General features: G+C 37.3%; 2 protein-coding genes across 10 annotated transcripts in view; one reads left to right on the forward strand and one right to left on the reverse strand.

The window, feature by feature from the left end:
- CENPJ (centromere protein J) overlaps window positions 1-9430 on the forward strand; it is a 59601-nt gene extending 50171 nt beyond the window's left edge. For 6 of the 8 annotated variants that reach the window (XM_058690638.1, XM_058690646.1, XM_058690661.1 and 3 more), the window contains 6 exons: window positions 174-238; window positions 732-851; window positions 3823-3963; window positions 4277-4361; window positions 4669-4789; window positions 7157-9430. In XM_058690638.1, the coding sequence (XP_058546621.1) occupies window positions 174-238; window positions 732-851; window positions 3823-3963; window positions 4277-4361; window positions 4669-4789; window positions 7157-7349 (725 nt within the window). In that variant the 3' untranslated portion in view covers window positions 7350-9430. The remainder of the gene's footprint in view (window positions 1-173; window positions 239-731; window positions 852-3822; window positions 3964-4276; window positions 4362-4668; window positions 4790-7156) is intronic. The other 2 variants (XM_058690677.1, XM_058690684.1) reach the window with 2 other exon arrangements.
- RNF17 (ring finger protein 17) overlaps window positions 9136-19269 on the reverse strand; it is a 115353-nt gene continuing 105219 nt past the window's right edge. For both annotated transcript variants that reach the window (XM_058690618.1, XM_058690610.1), the window contains 4 exons: window positions 18817-18952; window positions 13995-14184; window positions 9838-9937; window positions 9136-9317 (listed from right to left, as the gene is read on the reverse strand). In XM_058690618.1, the coding sequence (XP_058546601.1) occupies window positions 9839-9937; window positions 13995-14184; window positions 18817-18952 (425 nt within the window). In that variant the 3' untranslated portion in view covers window positions 9136-9317; window position 9838. The remainder of the gene's footprint in view (window positions 9318-9837; window positions 9938-13994; window positions 14185-18816; window positions 18953-19269) is intronic.

The following is a 19269-nucleotide window of genomic DNA, read 5'->3' on the forward strand; positions in this document are numbered from 1 at the left end:
AATGAACTCCTATGAATTAGTAAAGAAAAACATTAAGACTTCCTTAGCTAATGGGTAAAGGATAGTAGTTCACAAAAGGATATGAACTAAGGAAATATTTGACCATAATATTAAGTAAATTTAAAACTTTCAATTAAATATGAAAACTAACTCCGACAATTATATTCTAACAGGTAATCCATCTCGAAGATCCAAGACTGTGCCTCCTCGTGACTTAGGCAGTTTGGATAAGGGACAAGTAAACCTCTATATTTTTATATATTTAAACATAGATTACTCAGGCTTGAAACTGCTTAGTTAACTGACTTAAGTTTCTAAACCATTTATAAAGGTTTTTTACCTAACATTGTAAATGTTTTTTTAATTTTTTTATTTTTTAATGTTTTTATTTATTTTTGAAGGAGAGAGAGACAGAGCATGAGTGGGGGAGGAGCAGAAAGAGAGGGAGGCATAGAATTTGAAGCAGGCTCCAGGCTCTAAGCTGTCAGTACAGAGCCCGATGTGGGGCTTGAACCCAAGAACTGTGAGATCATGACCTGAGCCGAAGTCAGACGCTTAACTGACTAAGCCACCCAGGCGCCCTGTAAATGTTTTTTATAAACACCAAATGCTAGCTGTCAAATCCTATAATAGGAGAATCTGGCATTTGGAAATAAATGTAAATTTTAGCTGCTTGAAATGTTATTACACGTCCTTTATGACAGATGAAAGAGAGCCTTTTGTCCTTACAGACTGCCTCACCCAGGGACCCCCCTGAATCAGTGGACCTTTCAGATCCTGAATATAAAAAGGATGACAAAAAAGAGGAAAAAGAAGAAATCCAGGGAGAAATCAGTCATCCTGATGGAAAGGTTAAACTTTTTTTTTTTAAATAATGAATATTATAAGAAATAAGTATAGGTTAAAGTAGAATTGGAACACTTAAATAATTGATCTTCCAGACCACTGAGGGACCTTAAGAACTTTAGTTCCTTGGGGTGTGACCTTAGCTTGAGTCTTTGGACTCCTAAAAATGCTAGACACACACAGGCATTTAGTTGCCCTTTCTAGTTTAGGGATACAGCAAAGGAGGGAATACAGTTCTTTGTTTAAACTCTGTTCTTTCTCTAAACATAGCTAAAAAGCCTTTGTAATCTTTGGTACTTTTTAAAAGCCTCTGTTCTAGGCCTTATCCTTCCTGCAGCCTTTCTGTCCATCTCTAGGTGCACAGTTTTATTCTTGTGCTTAGGAAAGGTTTTGAGCAGGAAATCACCTGGCTTAGTGTTCCAGCTAGAAGTAAGAATGAAAAGGGAAGGGGGACATAAACAGGGTTTGTTAGCAGGGAGGGAATGAGGTAGTTTTTCCTCAGGTTTATAGAAAATTTACTTTTCTGAATACCTTAATTTGACCCATTTTAATTGAAATGATAAAGCCAAAATTCACTGCTAGTCTTGAGGAGTGAGAAAGGACAAAATAACAATAGTCAAAGGAAGTAGTTAGACTTTCCTACCAATAATTTGTTATACTAAAGCAGAGTTGGTACAGGAAAAGGTTTTTGTTTTTTTTTAAGAAGAATTCTAGCTAATAAATGGAAAAGGAATGAGAAAACTTGAGAATCATTACTTTGCAATCTCTAATTGAAATACAGGTTCTGGGCAGTAGTCATGAAAAACCATGAACCCATGGATGACAGGTTGATGGGGCATCATGGCAGATCTAACTAATGTGACTCAGTTGGTCTTGAGTTCATGAGGACAGCAGGGGATTGCCTTCTGAATGTGTAGCTATAAGCAGCTCTCATCAGTTCCTAGAGAGTATTCTTGTCAGAATAATTCAACCAGAATTTAATCACACCTTTAGATGTGACTACTAGTTTGTTTCCAGGAAGTATAAGGATATATGAGAACATGTTAGATGACACCATAATGGGAAAGCAGTCAACCAATTCCAGAATGTGGGAAATTTTATATGGTTAATGACCCAGTTCCTTTAATAAGTAATTATCATTAAAAAGGGGCAGGGCAGGGACTGTTAAAGGTTGAGATTTAAGACATATATCAAGTGTTGTATGTGACCCTGTTTTGATCAAATAAACTGTAAAAAGTCTTTTTCATGAATTCAGAGAAAACAGCATGGAGGTTATACCATGATGAAGGAATTAGTTTGTTACAAAAATAGACACCTAGATCAATGGGACCGAATAGACAGCCCATAAATAAACCCATACTTATACGGTCAGTTAATCTTGACAAATGAGGCTAGAATATCCAATGGGGAAAAGATAGTCTCTTCAATAAATGGCGTTAGGAAAACTGGACAGCTACTAGCAAAGAATGAAACCGGGCCACTTATTTATACCATACATAAAAACAAACTCAAAATGGATTAAAGACCTAAATGTGAGGCCTAAAACTATAAAAGTACTTGAAGAGACAGGCGGTACTTTCTTCGACATTGGACATAGCAACATTTTTCCAGATATGTCTCCTAAGACAAGAGAAACAAAAGCAAAAATAAACTATTGGGACTACTCCAAAATAAAAAGCTTTTGCACACAGCATTTGCACACAGCAAAGAGAACCAATAACAAAACAAAAGGCAACTTACTGAATGGGAGAAGATATTTGCAAATTATATATCTGATAAGGTGTTAATATCCAAAATATATGAAGAACTTATATGACTCAACACCCAAACAACAAATAATCCAGTTAAAAAATGGGCAGAGGATGTGAACGCATTTTTCCAAAGACGACATACTGATGACACATGAAAAGATGCTCATCATCACTGTCAGGGAAATGCAAATCAAAACCACAAGGAGATATCACTTTACATCTGTCAGAATGGCTGAAATAAAAGACAAAAAAGTGTTAATGAGGATGTGGGGAGAAAGGAACCCTTTTGTACACTGTTGCTGGGAATGCAAAGTGGTGCAGTCACTGTGGAAACAGTACGGAGGTTCCTAAAAAAGTTTAAAATAGAAATACTGTATGATCCAGTAATTCCACTACTGGGTATTTACCCAAAGAAAACGAAGACCTGAATTTGAAAAGATGTATGTGCCCCTGTTTATTGCAGCATTATTTACAGTAGCCAATTTATGGAAGCAAACTAAGTGTACATTAATAAATGGATAAGGAAGATGTGTGTGTCAGACACACGCACACGCACACACACACAGAGGAATAGCACACAGCCATAAAAAGGATATGATCTTGCCATCTGCAACCACATGGATGGACCTGGATGGTATAAGTCAGACTGAGTATCATATGATTTCACTCATGTGGAATCTAAAAAATTAAATAAACCAAAAGCAGAATCAGACCTATAAATACAGAGAATAAACTGATGGTTGCCAGAGGGGAAGGGGTCGGGGGATGGACAAAATGGGTCAAGGGGAGTGGGAAAAACAGGCTTCCAGTTAGGGAATGAATAAATCATGGGGATGGGGATGAAAGGTGCAGCACAGGGAATATAGTTGATGATATTGTAATAGTTTGGAGACCGATGGGAAAGTCACAAGTGAGCAGAGCAGAATGGATAGACTTGTAAGATCACTATGTTGTACACCTGACACTAATATTGTGTACAGTCAACTATACTCTAAAAAAAGAAAATTCAGCAAAAAATGAGTTGGTTTTGGTAGAATAGGTGACATAAGAATGGTGGTGTGTTGACACTTGGGAGTTTATTAACTTTTCTCCTTTTGTGACAGTGTTGTTTGTATTATGAGAGATATCAAAGTAGTCAATTTGGAAAAGAGTTAGGGACATTTTTATCATATGGTCTCAGGAGGAAATCTCTCATATTGATAATCTTGTTTCTCTTTTTTTGTAGATAGAAAAGGTTTATAAGAATGGGTGCCATGTTATATTGTTTCCAAATGGAACTCGAAAAGAAGTGAGTGCAGATGGGAAGACTGTCACCGTCACTTTCTTTAATGGTGATGTGAAGCAAGTCATGCCAGATGAGAGAGTGGTAGGTTTCCATAGCAGTGTTTTTCTCCATGGCTTAAACATCTCCAGAGAGGGGCGGCTGGGTGGCTCCGTCGGTCAGGTAACGACTTCGGCTCAGGTCATGATCTCACGGTTTGTGAGTTTGAGCTCCGCGTCGGGCTCTGTGCTGACAGCTCGGAGCCTGGAGCCTGCTTCAGATTCCGTGTCTCCCTCTCTCTCCACCCCTCCCCTGCTCACGCTCTGTGTCTGTCTCTTAATGAATAAACGTTAAAAAAAAACAAACAAACAAAAAAACATCTCCAGAGAAAAGGCATACTGACTTTGTGTCTTTACAGATCTACTACTATGCATCTGCCCAGACCACTCACACTACTTACCCAGAAGGTCTAGAAGTCTTACATTTCTCAAGTGGACAAATAGGTAAAAACTTGTTCTGCCCTTTCTTAATTAAATGGTTTCCTTTTTAAAAAAAATAAGGGGCACCTGTGTAGCTGAGTCAGTTGAGCATGTAACCTCGGCTCAGGCCATGATCTCACGGTTTGTGAGTTCAAGCCCTACATCAGGCTCGCTGCTGTTAGCACAGAGCCTGCTTTGCATCCTCTGTCCCCCCCTCTCTCTGCCCTTCCACTGCTCACGCTGTCTCTCTAAAAACTGAATAAACTTAAAAAAAAAAAAATCCAGAAAAATAAAATAAATAAAAATATTTACAGTAATTTTTTTTAAACAGAAAAACACTTCCCAAACGGGAGAAAAGAAATCACGTTTCCTGACCAGACGATCAAAAACCTATTTCCCGATGGACAAGAAGAAAGTATTTTTCCAGATGGTACGATTGTAAGAGTACAAAGGTATGATACCTGTTAAATTTGCTTCTAGATTTGTCAATTTTCAACTTCTGTTTCCAAGTGAATTTTGAAAGTCTTAAAACATTTGTATAGGTCATTCAGAATGTTTGTGAGTTTAGCACTGAGCACAGATACACACTTTGAGAGCAGGTGAAGAGTTTTCAGCATTTTGGAGTTTAGATCTCGTTAGAGACATATAGGTTCTAATATATACTCTACAGAAACTTAAAGGAGGTCTGTATATAGCACATGACGAAAGGGGAATGGCAAGTATTTGTACAGAATTAAATTTGGTGAAACTGGAAAACAGTGAATAAGACACAAAGAAGGAAAGCTGCCCAGTTTTTAAGAATAACCAAACAATGGCAGCAGTATTTGAATTAGACTGTTTATTTCTTCTCTGGCTTATATTTTGATTTGCTGCATCTCCCTGTCCCAGCCTGATTAGCATTTTACTTCCCTGGCCTCCCTGACTCAATTTTTTAAAATAACAACCTCTTTATCCTTCTGAGTGTTACATTTTTTGAAGTTAGAGAATTCTTCCTAGTGACATCTTCAATCCACAATACAGAGTTTCTTGTACTCACTGTGCTGAAGGTTTGTCAAGTTCACTGTCCTACTTTAGTTTGCACCCTCCTCTCCTAGAGTGTGCATGCATTTAACTAACTTGAATTCTGTGACACACAGCAAAAAAAAAAAGTAAATGCTAATTCAAATAATGTAGCAACTTCTTATGTAGTGTTTTTCCTGAATATGGTTCGAAACTTTCTCTGCTGCTCAACCAAATAAATACCAATGTCTTCTAAAATTTGCGAAAAATTTTATCTGTACATTATACTCTGAACAATTTCAGAGACTTCCATCTTTTTTTTTTTTAAGTCTTACGTTTGAAATTTTCTGTAATAAAAAGAAAATATGAAAACCTCCATGTACTCATCTGTCCATTTTCCAACAATTTTTTTTAATTTTTTTTTTTATGTTTATTTTTTAGACAGAGAGAGACAGAGCACGAGTGGGGGAGGGGCAGAGAGAAAGGGAGACAGAATCGGAGGCAGGCTCCAGGCCCCGAGCCATCAGCACAGAGCCCGATGCGGGGCTCGAACTCGTCAACTGTGAGGTCCTGACCTGAGCTGAAGTCGGACGCTCAACCGACTGAGCCACCCAGGTGCCCCCATTTTCCAACAGTTGTTAACTCATGGCCAGTCTTTTTTCATCTAAACTCAGGCAAATGTCAGATATTAGTTCATTCAGGATTATTTTGGCATTTCTGATTTATAGCAGTGGTTCTTCAACTTCACTGTGCATTAAAACCACCTGAAGGGATTGTTCAATTGCAGAATGCTAGGCCCCATGCCAATAATTTGCATTTTTAATGAGGTCTCAGGTGATGCTGTTATCCCTGGTCCCAGGGCTGCACATGATAAAGCATTGGCTCTCAAAATGGCTTTTAAGTCTAACACTTAAATGTGGCGCAAAGCCACTACATTTACATAAAATCTGAGAAATAACCAAAAAAACAGTTTGGAGAAGTGGTAATTCACCATCTATAAACCTTGCTTTGTTTCTAACAGCATATCATACCTATTTTTAGGGGGTTCAGTTTGAATGTCCCGCATGCACATCAAGCAGTCCACTTGGGATTAACTGCTTCTTTTGTTTCATGGCTTCTGAACAGGTCTTAAGTCTAGTCATGCCCCTTCCCAGGAATATAAAGTCTCGTTTCCAACCTGATAAAGAGCAAGCATTACTTAGTGAACAGAATAAAGGTAAAAACTGAAAGCGGTATTTTAATACAATGCCCAGTTTTTCTTAGATGCATAATACATCTAAAGTTAAAAAACAAACCTAAGGATTTTGTAGTTTCACGACATAAATTTATTAAAAACTTTTCATGGGCACCTTTCCTTTTCTATTATTTTTTTAATGTTTATTTTTGAGAGAGAGAGAGAGAGAGAGAGAGAGAGAGACAGAGCGAGAGAGACAGACAGAGCGGGAGCAGGAGAGGGGCAGAAAGAAAGAGACAGAATCTGAAGCAGGCTCCAGGCTCTGAGTTGTCACTGCATAGAGCCTGACACGGGACTCAAACTCAGGAGCCATGAGATGATCTGAGCTGAAGTCTGACGCTTAACTGACTGAGCCACCCAGGCGTCCCCCTTTTCATGGGCACATTTAAGTGCTAATTTGATCCTTGGAACTAATAGCGTGAAGCAGAAACAGGGTGGAAAGAATTTGCAAAGAAGGCATTGTACAAGGAAAGGACCACAGGAGGCTTTAAGAAAAGAGAGAACTGTCAGAATCAAAAGCCATTTTTAGATCATTTTCCTGTTACATATTTAATATTTTTAAATAAATTCTATTTTAAATTTACAGAGATGGCAACAAAATCATAGAGTTTAATAATGGCCAAAGAGAACTACACACTGCCCAGTTCAAGAGACGGGAATATCCAGATGGCACTGTTAAAACCGTATATACAAATGGTCATCAAGAAACAACGTACACATCTGGTCGAATAAGAGTTAAAGACAAGGATGGTAATATCCTAATGGATACAAAATTGTAATGATCCTATATGTGACTCATCATGAAATAACACTAACTTGATTTTCTTCTCAAAATATGTACACTTCTTGTGGATTCTGTGGTTTCATTTATATATGTGGAAGAGATTATGTTTGGATTATAAAATAAAACATCATAGTTTTTTATATTCTTTGAAATGTACAAGAACAGCTTTCATTTTTAATTCACCTGTCTTTTCTACAGTTGAATGCATGTCTAAGGAAAGAAATATTACTTTATGAACTGTGTAGACTGTAAAAATGAGACTCTTACTTATTGAAGATGGTTATAAAAACCAAGAAGTACAAGAAATACAATAGCACAGATTTTTCATGAGCACATCAGCCACAGAACAAGACTTGCACAGAAAGTTTAGTCAAGGAATAAGAGAATGTCTCCAGTCAGAATATACTGTGTTCAATTAGTACTAAAATTAAAGCATTTATCTACTGTAGAGGTTCTTTAATATAATGGAATGGGAAGTTAAAACCATGAATAAATATAAATAGGTCAAACAACACAGGTAGAAGAGTTCATTCTGTGAGTACAGAGCATCACAGGAGAAAAGTTACAGTGAGGATATGTAAGTGGTCAGAATAGGACACTTGAGGATGGAGGGCGTGTGAAAAATAACTAGCTGGTGTTAACTGAACAACCACAGGTACCCTGATGTTATAACCTATAAAACTGTAGGCTGACAGAAGCAAGATGTCCTTGAAGGAAGGACAAGGCACCTACATAATAATTACAGGTTGCTGTAGTCACTACAATAACTTTAAAAAAGCTAAGTATATCAATTCCAGATGATTTAAGAACTGAATATGAAAAAAGTTGCAAACTTCTCAAATAAAGAGTTATATACATCATCTCAGGATAGAGAAGGATTTTTAAATGAGGCACAGCGCAAACCTTAACAGTTTGATGAATGGTGTGTCTAAAGATACCACAAAAAAGAAAAGGTAAGCCACAGACTAGAAGATATATATATATATATATATATATATATATATATATATATACACACATACATATATACATATACATACTTGACAAAGGATTAATATCCAGAATATGTAAAGAATTCCTACAGATAACATCATTACAAACAACTCAACACAAAAATGGACAAAGGATACGAAAAAGCAAACAAGTGACTACTAAACCAGTGAATGCATATTGAAATAATAAGATACCTTTTTATACTAGCATCATATACTGGCCACACCACATGTTGCCAAGGGACTCAGACTACTGATGGTAGTAAATGGAGTAAACCACCTTTTGGAGAACAATCACCTCGTGACCTAGTAAATTCCACTACTAAGTACATATACTAGAAAACCCATAACATGTACACATATTTGTAATTGAGAAAAAACTGGCAACAGTCTAAATATCTAGCAACAGAATTACGTGCACAGATAGAAGAGTGAAAGTGAATAAAGTAGAGCTCTGCATACCAACATGGATCAACAGTGCCAGTAGTGAGAAAATTAAAGGTGTGATAGTGCACGCATTAAAAAAATATACACAGCAGTACTATATCTTGCTTATGGATGCATTCATATGCAGCAAAATAAGAACGTAAGAATAATAAACACCAGAATCACAACAGTGTTCACCTCTTCAGGGAAGAGAATGATTGGGGAAAGTCACTCCAGGAGCCTCCAACTGTACTAAGAAGGCCTTACTTAAACTGAATATATATTCGTTATAAAATGAACTACATTTTTTCATATGCCTAAAATACTTGCTTTTGAAATTATTGTAAAATAAAAACCAGAAAATACTTGAAAGCAAATATTTATTAACTATTTTTTTTCAAACAATTCCTAATAGTTTAACATGTAAGAGAAAAAAAAACGCCAGCACAACTGCAGAACAAGTCAAGAAAAGTAAGCCTGAAATGGCCTACATGTAACAGAAAACCTTCTCTTCTGGGCTGCTATAGATGCTCTGAAGTGTATACCTGAAAAACAAAATGCATGTTATTTAAAACCTTTGCTTAATTTAATGTTCAAACTAGTTACTGAATCACCTGGTACATTTATGTGGATGAATAAACAGCTGGTTACCCAAGCAGTTCAATAGCTTTATTAGGACATGGATTGTTCAACAGTGTTCTGTGCATACCATATCCTTGTGTGCTTAAATTACTTCTAGTGCCCCAACAACTATCTGGTACTATGAATAGTCATGATAGCCATTCCAAGCATTCTTACAGATGCAGATCCTCTCTGGTTCTGGTATTCAATAGGTGAAAAGGGCCTACAAAGAAGTCTAGAAGAGTCTTGTTGAGCTTTGTTATCATTCTTTGAGAAATCAAGGAAAATCCAAAGATGCTTTTATGGGCAATTTAGTATTAATCTCCACTATATTAGTTGCATGCTTTATGCTGATCATAAGGGTGAACAAGAAGTCATGATACTCACATCATTCGTCTCGGTCTGCCAGCCCCATAAGGGTGAACAAGAAGTCATGATACTCACATCATTCGTCTCGGTCTGCCAGCCCCATTTCTACTAATGACATATGAACTGGATACTGTTCATCTTCATATAACGTCACTATTTGTTCTGGTGCCTGAGCCTAAAATTAAAAGACAGTTGTCAAGAAAATACAGTAAGGTCTTTGCTGGCTTTTCTCTCCTACATTTTGCCTGTATCACACTGGAAGGAAAAGGCATTCTCCAAATTTATTAATAATTTATACTTTAAAGAGGTCTTTGTGATGGTTTCCTATTAAATCCCATTCTTTCCATTCTTACACTTTATTTAAAATTTAAGTCTTCCCAAAAGTTTACCTAGATTGAGCCAATGGGCTTTAACACTACCATCCTGTTAAAATTCATTTATATTCTACCCATGTACCTTTATGCATAAACTGACCAAATTTTGAATGTTATTCATGGTGGTAAATAAATACATTTCTCTGTAAAAATACTTACAACTCTGTGTTTCCACTGGCTTCCTGAGAGAAACCATACATAAGCTATTTACTCTGCACACACAGAAGCATGATATGTACCTCTAGAGGTTTTCAAAATGTACTTTCTAGTTGTTTCATTAAGAGCTCATTCTTGTCAGAGCCAAATCCCCAAATACTGGGTAGGTTGGGCTGAAACAATAGTGTTGAGGACCAGGCTGAATTAAAGAGTGTATTTCCATTCAAAGGGGTTGTTGCTATACCACTCTGGCTGAGTGCCAGTTTGGACAAGAGACCTAGGATTCCTGGAATTTATAATATTTAACCAGAAGTTAGAAATACAGAATTTTGGGGGGTGAGTTTTTCCAATTTTAAACACTGCACTAAATAAAACAGGTTCAGGCTAGATTCTGCCTATGGGACACCCCTTTGTGACATGCTAATCTTCTAAAGAAAGAATATTTAGGGGTGCCTGGGTGGCTCAGTCGGTTAAGCGGCCAACTTTGGCTCAGGTCATGATCTCGTGGTCTGTAAGTTCGAGCCCCGCGTCAGGCTCTGTGCTGACAGCTCAGAGCCTGGAGCCTGTTTCGGATTCTGTGTCTCCCTCTCTCTGACCCTCCCCTGTTCATGCTCTGTCTCTCCCTGTCTCAAATATAAATAAAACGTTAAAAAAATTTTTTTTAAAGAAAGAATATTTATATTAAACATCTGGACTTTCTTATTTGAACCTTTGTTTTTTTCCATAAATGTGTTATATGCACGATACAGGTGTGGTGTGTGTGTTGTATGTGTAGTGTGTATATGATATGTGGGTAATGTGTGTGCAGTATGTTATGTGTATTCTGTATGTGTTGTGCGTTTTGTGTGTGTTATGTGTGGTGCTGAGTGGTGTTTTAGTGTGTGTTTGTGTGGTTTATGTGTTATGTTGGTATGTGTGTGGTGTATATGTGGTGTATGAATAATATTTCTGTAGTGTGCTATATTTTGGTGTGGTTTTTGTGTGTTATATGTGGGTTATGTGTAGTTCGTGTGTGCTGTATGTTTGGTGTATGTGATGCTTGTGTGCTGTGTGTATGGACTGTGTGGTATGTGTGTTGTGTGTGTCTGGTAATATGAGCAGTGTGAGTGGTTTTGACTGGGGCATGGTGTGTGTGTAGTATGCGTTGTGTGTAATGTGTGTGCATTATGTGTGAGATGTGCATGGTGTACCAAACATGTATGTGTATGTGGCATATACTCGTGTGTGCAGTGTGTGTAGTATAAGTGTGTAGTATAAGAGTTGTATGTGTGGTGTATGAGTGGTGTGCATGGTGTTGTGTGATGTGTTTGCGTGGCAGATATTTGGTATGTGTGGTGTGTAAATAGTGTATTAGTGTCAGGTATGCAGTATGTGTTTATATTCCCTATGTGTTTTGTATTTTGTGTGTGTGCTACCCGCCTTAGTGTGTGGTTTATGCTGGTGTCTGTTGTGAGCGGTGTGGGTGTTCCAGTGTTGGGTTCGTTATATGTGGTGCCTATGTGGTGTGTGACTGATATTTCTGTAGTGCATATTGTATATTTGTGTGTGGTGTTTTTGTGGTGTATCAGTGTGCTATATGTTTGGTGTGTGTTGTATATTTGATGTTTGTGTGATATGTGTGTGCACATGGTACATGTGTACTGTGTGACAGGTATGTGTGGCATATGTGTGTGGTATCTTGTGTTTTTGGTGTGGTGTTTATGGTATATATGTGATGAATGGGTTGTGTGCAGTTTATAGTATAAATGTATTGTAGGTATGATGTAGGTGTGGTGTGTGATGTTTGTTGAATGATGTATTTGTGTGGTTGGTATGTATTGAATGAGTATATGGTGTTTGGGTGATTTGGTTTTTGTGTGTGTTCTGTATGTGTAGTGTGTGTTGTATGTTTCTCTGTATTATGTGTGGGGTGTGAGTGCTGTATATGTGGTGTAGGTTATTGGTGGTTGTGTGTGTGTGTGTGTGTGTGTGTTAAGTGTTGTGTGCTTTTGAGTTGTTCATGTGTTATGTTTGGTGTCTCAGTGAATACGTGGTGTGTGTGAATGGTATTCTTGTGGTTGTGTGGGATGTGTGTGGTATGCATGCTATATGCGGTATTTGTGTGTCTTGTGTGTTTTGTATAATTCTTGTTTGTTGTATTTCAAGTGGGTCTGTAATGTGTTTTATGTACGTGGTATATGTGTACTCTGAGTGTGGTTTTTTATGATATGTGTGGGAAGTTTGTGGTTTATGTGTAGTTTGTGTAAAAGGTTTTTGGTAAGTGTGTGTTCTATGACATGGTTTTTTGTGCGGTATATGTTTGGTGTATATTTTATGTGTGATATGTGGTGCATGGGTGTCTTTGCCATTTATTTTGGATAAGTACAGTGTGTGTTGTATGTTTCTCTCTGTGTGCTTGGTGTGGAACGTGAGTGCTGTGTGTGTTTATTTGGACTTTTTGATCAGTTCTACGGCATTAAATTCAAAACTAGTACACGTCCATCCTTTTCAAGGTTTCGATCAGAATTCCTATTCTGGTCTTTCCTACTTTTCAGATACAGTTCAATTCACTTCCCAGACCTACCTTATTAGTGTTTTTACTTTTTTATTATCTTTATTATTATTGTTACTTATTATTTGAATGCCTAAGGAGGAGTTCAAATACTATATATATCCTAATCTCTTTAGATGGAAATAATCCTTTTTTAAAGTTTATTTATTTTGAGAGGGCCCATGAGCAGGGGAGGGGCAGAAAGAGAAGAGAGGGAGAAGCCCAAGTAGGCTCCATGCTGACAGTGTGGAGCCCCATGTGGAGCTTGAACTCACTAACCATGAGATCATGACATGGGCAGAAATCAGGAGTCAGATGTTTGTGCCACCCAGGTGCCCGGGAAATAATCAATCCTTATACACCACCTCCCCAAGTTACCTATACTTCTTTTATGATATGATAGACTGTATTTCATTCTACCTCATTAATGGTTTACAAATGTTTCATTTCCTTCATTGACTTATGAATTCTTTGACTACAGGACACTCATCTTGATCATTGTCATCTTACTGATTGATTACATCAATGATATTTTATAATAAAAGTTTGCTAAATATAAACTAAAACATAATTTTTTTTTTTTTTTTTTTTTTTTTAATTTATTTTTGGGACAGAGAGAGACAGAGCATGAACGGGGGAGGGGCAGAGAGAGAGGGAGACACAGAATCGGAAACAGGCTCCAGGCTCCGAGCCATCGGCCCAGAGCCTGACGCAGGGCTCGAACTCACGGACCGCGAGATCGTGACCTGGCTGAAGTCGGACGCTTAACCGACTGCGCCACCCAGGCGCCCCTAAACTAAAACATAATTTTAACAAACCTTAAAATTAACCTTGTATATTTATAGCTTTATATGCTTAAAAGCAATTTTTTTGCATCTAGATTTGCATAGATTGAAAGCACTTTAGGGGTGGCATCTGGGTGGCTCAGTCGGTTAAGCCTCTGACTTCAGCTCAGGTTATGATCTCTCGGTTCTTGAGTTCCAGCCCCATGTCGGGCTCTGTGCTGACAGCTCAGAGCCTGGATCTGCTTCTGATTCTGTCTCCCTCTCTCTGCCCCTCCCCTGCTCAAACTGTCTCAAAAATAAACAACAACAACAAAAAAAAGTACTTTAGAAAATTAATAGGGACCCTAGAAATAGCTTCAAGAAGATTTAATTAAGATAGATAGTTACCATGGAAGAAGCATAAAGCTGTTTCCCTTGAAGACAGTCTATCATAGCCCACAATGCTTCCATGCTCCATTTGGGACAATATGGTATTCTGGTCTTCCCCGGATCTCTTAAGGGAGGTTTAAACCCTGCCAAGAGAACCTTTATGGCTCGGGCTGGATACTGCATAAGATGAAGAGGAATCTGACGCAGTCTGTCACAAAAGAAATTCTTAAATGTTCAGAATGTCATGATTAAAATTCTCTAACAGCCAAAACTAAAACATAGGGATAAAGGTTTGGACATTGGATTTGGCAATGAATTCTTAGCTGTGACACCAAAAGCACAAACAAGAGAAGAAAAAATAAACTGGACTACAACAAAATTAAAAACTGTGCAAAGGACATAATCAACGAAGTGAAAAAACAACCTACAGAATGATAGAAAATATACATTAAAAAGTAGACATTTCTCCAAAGAAGATACATAAATGGCCAACAAGCACATGAAAAGATACTCAACATCACTAATCATCAGGGAAATGCAAATCAAAGCCACAATGAGATGTAACCTCACACCCATTAGGGTGGCTAGTATCAAAACCCCAGAAAATAATGAGTGTTGGTGAGGATGTAGAGAGAAACTGGAACTCCTGGGACACCTGGTATAAAATGGAAAACAGTTTGCTGGCTCCTCCAAATATTAAATATAGAACGAGTATGTGATCCAGAAATTCCACTTCTCAGTATATACCCCCAAAGAATTGAAGGCAGGGTCTTGAAGGGATATTTATACATTCACATTCATATCAGTATTATTCACAATAGCTAAAATGTGGAATCAACCAAAATATCTATGAATGTGCAGGATACAAAATCAGTGTACAGAAATTGGTTGCATTTCTATACACCAATAATGAAGCAACAGAAAGAGAAATCAAGAAATCGTTCCCATTTACAATTGCACCAAGAACCATAAAATACCTAGGAATAAACCTAACCAAAGATGTAAAAGATCTGTATGCTGAAAACTACAGAAAACTTAGGAAGGAAATTGAAGAAGACACAAAGAAATAGAAAAACATTCCATGCTCATGGATTGGAAGAACAAATATTGTTAAAATGTCAATACTACCCAAAGCAATCTACACATTCAGTGCAATCCCAATCAAAATTGCACAGGCATTCTTCTCAAAGCTAGAACAAACAATCCTAAACTTTTTATGGAACCACAAAAACCCTGAATAGCCAAAGTTATGTTGGAAAAGAAAACAAAAGTGGGAGGCATCACAATCCCAGACTTTAGCCTCTACTACAAATCTGTAATCATCAAGACAGAATGGTATTGGGACAAAAACAGACACATAGACCAATGGAACAGAAGAGAGAACCCAGAATTGGACCCACAAATGTATGCCCAACTAATCTTTGACAAAGCAGGAAAGAGTATCCAATGGAAAAAAGTCTCTTTAGCAAATGGTGCTGGGAGAACTGGACCACAACATGCAGAAAAATGAACCTGGGCCACTTTCTTACACCACACACAAAAATAAATTCAAAATGTATGAAAGACCTAAATGTGAGACAGGAAACCATCAAAACCCTAGAGGAGAAAGCAGGCAACAACCTCTTTGACCTCAGCCGTGGCAATTTCTTGCTTGACACATCTCCAAAGGCAAGGGAATTAAAAGAAAAAATGAACTATTGGGACCTCACTGAGATAAAAGTCTTCTGGACTGAAAAAAAAAAAAATCAACAAAACAAAGGCAACCGATGGAATGGGAAAAGATATTTGCAAAAGACATACTGTATAAAGGGTTAGTATCCAAAATCTATAAAGAACTTACCAAACTCAACACTCAAAAAACCAATAATCCAGTGAGGAAGTGGTCAGAAGACATGAATAGACACTTTTCCAAAGAAGACATCCAGATGGCCAACAGACATGAAAAAATGCTCAATGTCACTCATCATCAGCGAAATACAAATGAAAACCACACTCAGATACCACCTCACGCCAGTCAGAGTGGCTAAAATGAACAAGTCAGGAGACTATATATGCTGGAGAGGATGTGGAGAAACGGGAACCCTCTTGCACTGCTGGTGGGAATGCAAACTGGTGCAGCTGCTCTGGAAAACAGTGTGGAGGGTCCTCAAAAAATTAAAAATAGAATTACCCTACAACGGAGCAATAGCACTACTAGGAATTTATCCAAAGGATACAAGGAGTGCTGATTCATAGGGGCACATGTACCCCAATGTTTATAGTAGCACTTTCAACAATAGCCAAATTATGGAAAGAGCCTAAATGTCCAATGACGGATGAATGGATAAAGAAGATGTGGTTTATAGATACAATGGAATACTACTTGGCAATAAGAAAGAATGAAATCATGCCATTTGCAGCAACGTGGATGGGACTGGAGGGTATTATGCTAAGTGAAATACATCAGTCAGAGAAAGATATGTTTTCACTCATATGTGGATCTTGAAAAACTTAACAGAAGACCATGGGGGAAGGGAAGAAGAAAAAAAATAGTTACAAACAGAGAGGGAGGGAGGCAAACTATAGGAGACTCTTAAATACAGAGAACAAACTGAGGGTTGATGAGGGCGGCAGGGGAGAGGGGAAATGGGTGATGGGCATTGAGGAGGGCACCTGTTGGGATGAGCACTGGGTTTAGTATGTAAGCAATGAATCATGGGAATCTATCTCCAAAACCAAGAGCACACTGAATACACTGTATGTTAGCCAACTTGACGGTAAATTATATTAAAAAAATATCCCTCAATGGATGAATGGATAAATAAAAGGTAATATATATAATGATGGGATATTATCCAGCCTTAAAAAGGAAGAAAATTCTGATACATGCTACCACATGGATGAACCTTGAGGACATTATGCTAAATGAAATAAGCTAGTTATACAAAGACAACTGCTGAATGATTCTACTTATATGGGATACGTACAACAGTTAAATTCATAGGGAAAGAAGTAGAATGGTGGCTGCCAGGGACTGGATGAGGGGCGAAAGAGGGGGAATACTGTTTAAAGGGTACAAAGGTTCTGTTTTGCAAAATGAAAAGATTTCTGGAGGTTGGCTACATAACAATGTAAGTATAGTTAACATTACTTAACTGTACATTTAAAAGTGGTTAAAATCGTAAATTTTATGATACATGTATTTTACCACAATCAAATATTACAAACAAAAAAAAATTAGAAAATAAACAGGTGTCGGCAAGGATGTGGAGAAACTGGAAGCCTTATGCATTGCTGGCAGGAAAGTAAAATGGTATAGACACTGCAGAAAAGTTTGGCAGTTCCCCAAAAAGTTAAACAAAATTACTATATGATCCAGCAATTCCACTTCTAGGTATACACACCAAACAACATAAAGCAGGGACTCAAACAGCTACTTGTACATTAATGTCCATAGCAGCATTATTCACAATAGCCAAAGGATGGAAATCGTCCACGTGTCCATCAACATACGAATAAACCAAATGTGGTATATACAAAGGAGTGTTATTTAGCCATAAAAATAATGAAATTCTGATACATGCTATAACTGAATATGCCCTGGAAATGTTATCCTAAGTAAAATAAACCAGACACAGAAGGACAAATACTCTATGATAGTACTTATATAAGGTACCTAAAATAGGGCAAATTCACGAAGACAGAAAGTAGAATAAAGGTGATCAGTAGCTAAGGAAAAGGAATGGAATGTTATTGTTTAATGTGTACAGAATTTCTGTGTGGGATCAGGAAAAAGTCCTGAAAATGGACAGTGGCATTAGCTGCACAACATCCTGAATGTACTTAACACCAATTAAATGTATACTTAAAAATGGCTAAAATGGTACCATCTTACACCTGTCAGAATGGCTAACATTAACAACTCAGGCAACAATAGATGTTGGCAAGGATGCGGAGAAAGCCAAAATGCCTTTGCATTTTTGGTGGGAATGCAAGCTGGTTCAGCCACTCTGGAAAACAGTATGGAGGTTCCTCAAAAAACTAAAAAGAGAACTACCCTACGACCCAGCAATTGCACTACAGGCATTTATCCGTGGGGTACAGGTGTGCTGTTTCAAAGGGACACAGGCACCCCCATGTTTATAGCAGCACTATCAACAATAGCCAAAGTATGGAAAGAGCCCAACTGTCCATCAATGGATGAATGGATAAAGAAAATGTGGTATATATATATATATATATATATATATATATATATATATATATACACACACAATGGAGTATTACTCGGCAATCAAAAACAATGAAATCTTGCCATTTGCAACGATGTGGATGGAACTGGAGGGTATTATGCTAAGTGAAATTAGAGAAAGATAAAAATCATATAACTTCACTCATATGAGGACTTTAAGAGACAAAACAGATGAACATAAGGAAGGGAAATAAAAATAATATAAAAACGGGGAGGGGAACAAAACAGAAGAGACTCATAAATATGGAGAACAAACTGAGGGTTACTGGAGGGGTTGTGGGAGGGGGATGGGCTAAATGGGTAAGGGGCAGTAAGGAATCTACTCCTGAAATCATTGTTGCACTCTATGCTAACTAATTTGGATGTAAATTTAAAAAAATAAAAAATTAAATTAAAAAAAAGAAATAGAAAAAAGAAAAAATGGCTAAAATGGTAAAGTTTGTTATATTTTACAATAAAGAGACTTATAGATTTTAAAAATCCTAATAAATAAATAGCTTTAAAATAGTTTTTCTTTTATAAGAAGAACCAAAACTTTCCCAATAATTATTTTAAGAAGCTCTAAGAATTCTAATTCAACTAAGTTGACTTAAAAGAAAAAAAAAAAACCTGTTTATTGTCAGCTTTTCAGTTGATCCGTAATCAACAAATTGCACCAGGACAGCTAGAGGATTAAAGTCTTTAACAGACACAATCTTTGCTCTATACCATAAGCCATCATCATATTCAGCAAGGCAAGGCATTTCTAGAAAGACAGAAAAAAGGAAAAAATCACATTGCTTTGTATTTTCTTTAAAAAAATTGTTTTTAATACAGAAAAGTACAAAGAAAACGTAAACACCATAAACCCATCATTCAGAACTAAACACTCAACAGTTTGTCAAACACTGGATCCTGCATGTTTCTGCTTACAGTCTATGCACCTGTTTCTCCTAATTCCCAAGCACTAAACTCTGAAGAAAGGTACTTCTCCCATTCTCACAGTTCCTAGTTCCTCTGCCCATGGCTTAGACCATCCTTGCACCGCCCTTGCATCTTAGACTTCCCAAATGTCTTTTCATT

Source organism: Neofelis nebulosa, chromosome 1, assembly GCF_028018385.1.
Source record: "Neofelis nebulosa isolate mNeoNeb1 chromosome 1, mNeoNeb1.pri, whole genome shotgun sequence".
NCBI classification, from domain to species: domain Eukaryota; kingdom Metazoa; phylum Chordata; class Mammalia; order Carnivora; family Felidae; genus Neofelis; species Neofelis nebulosa.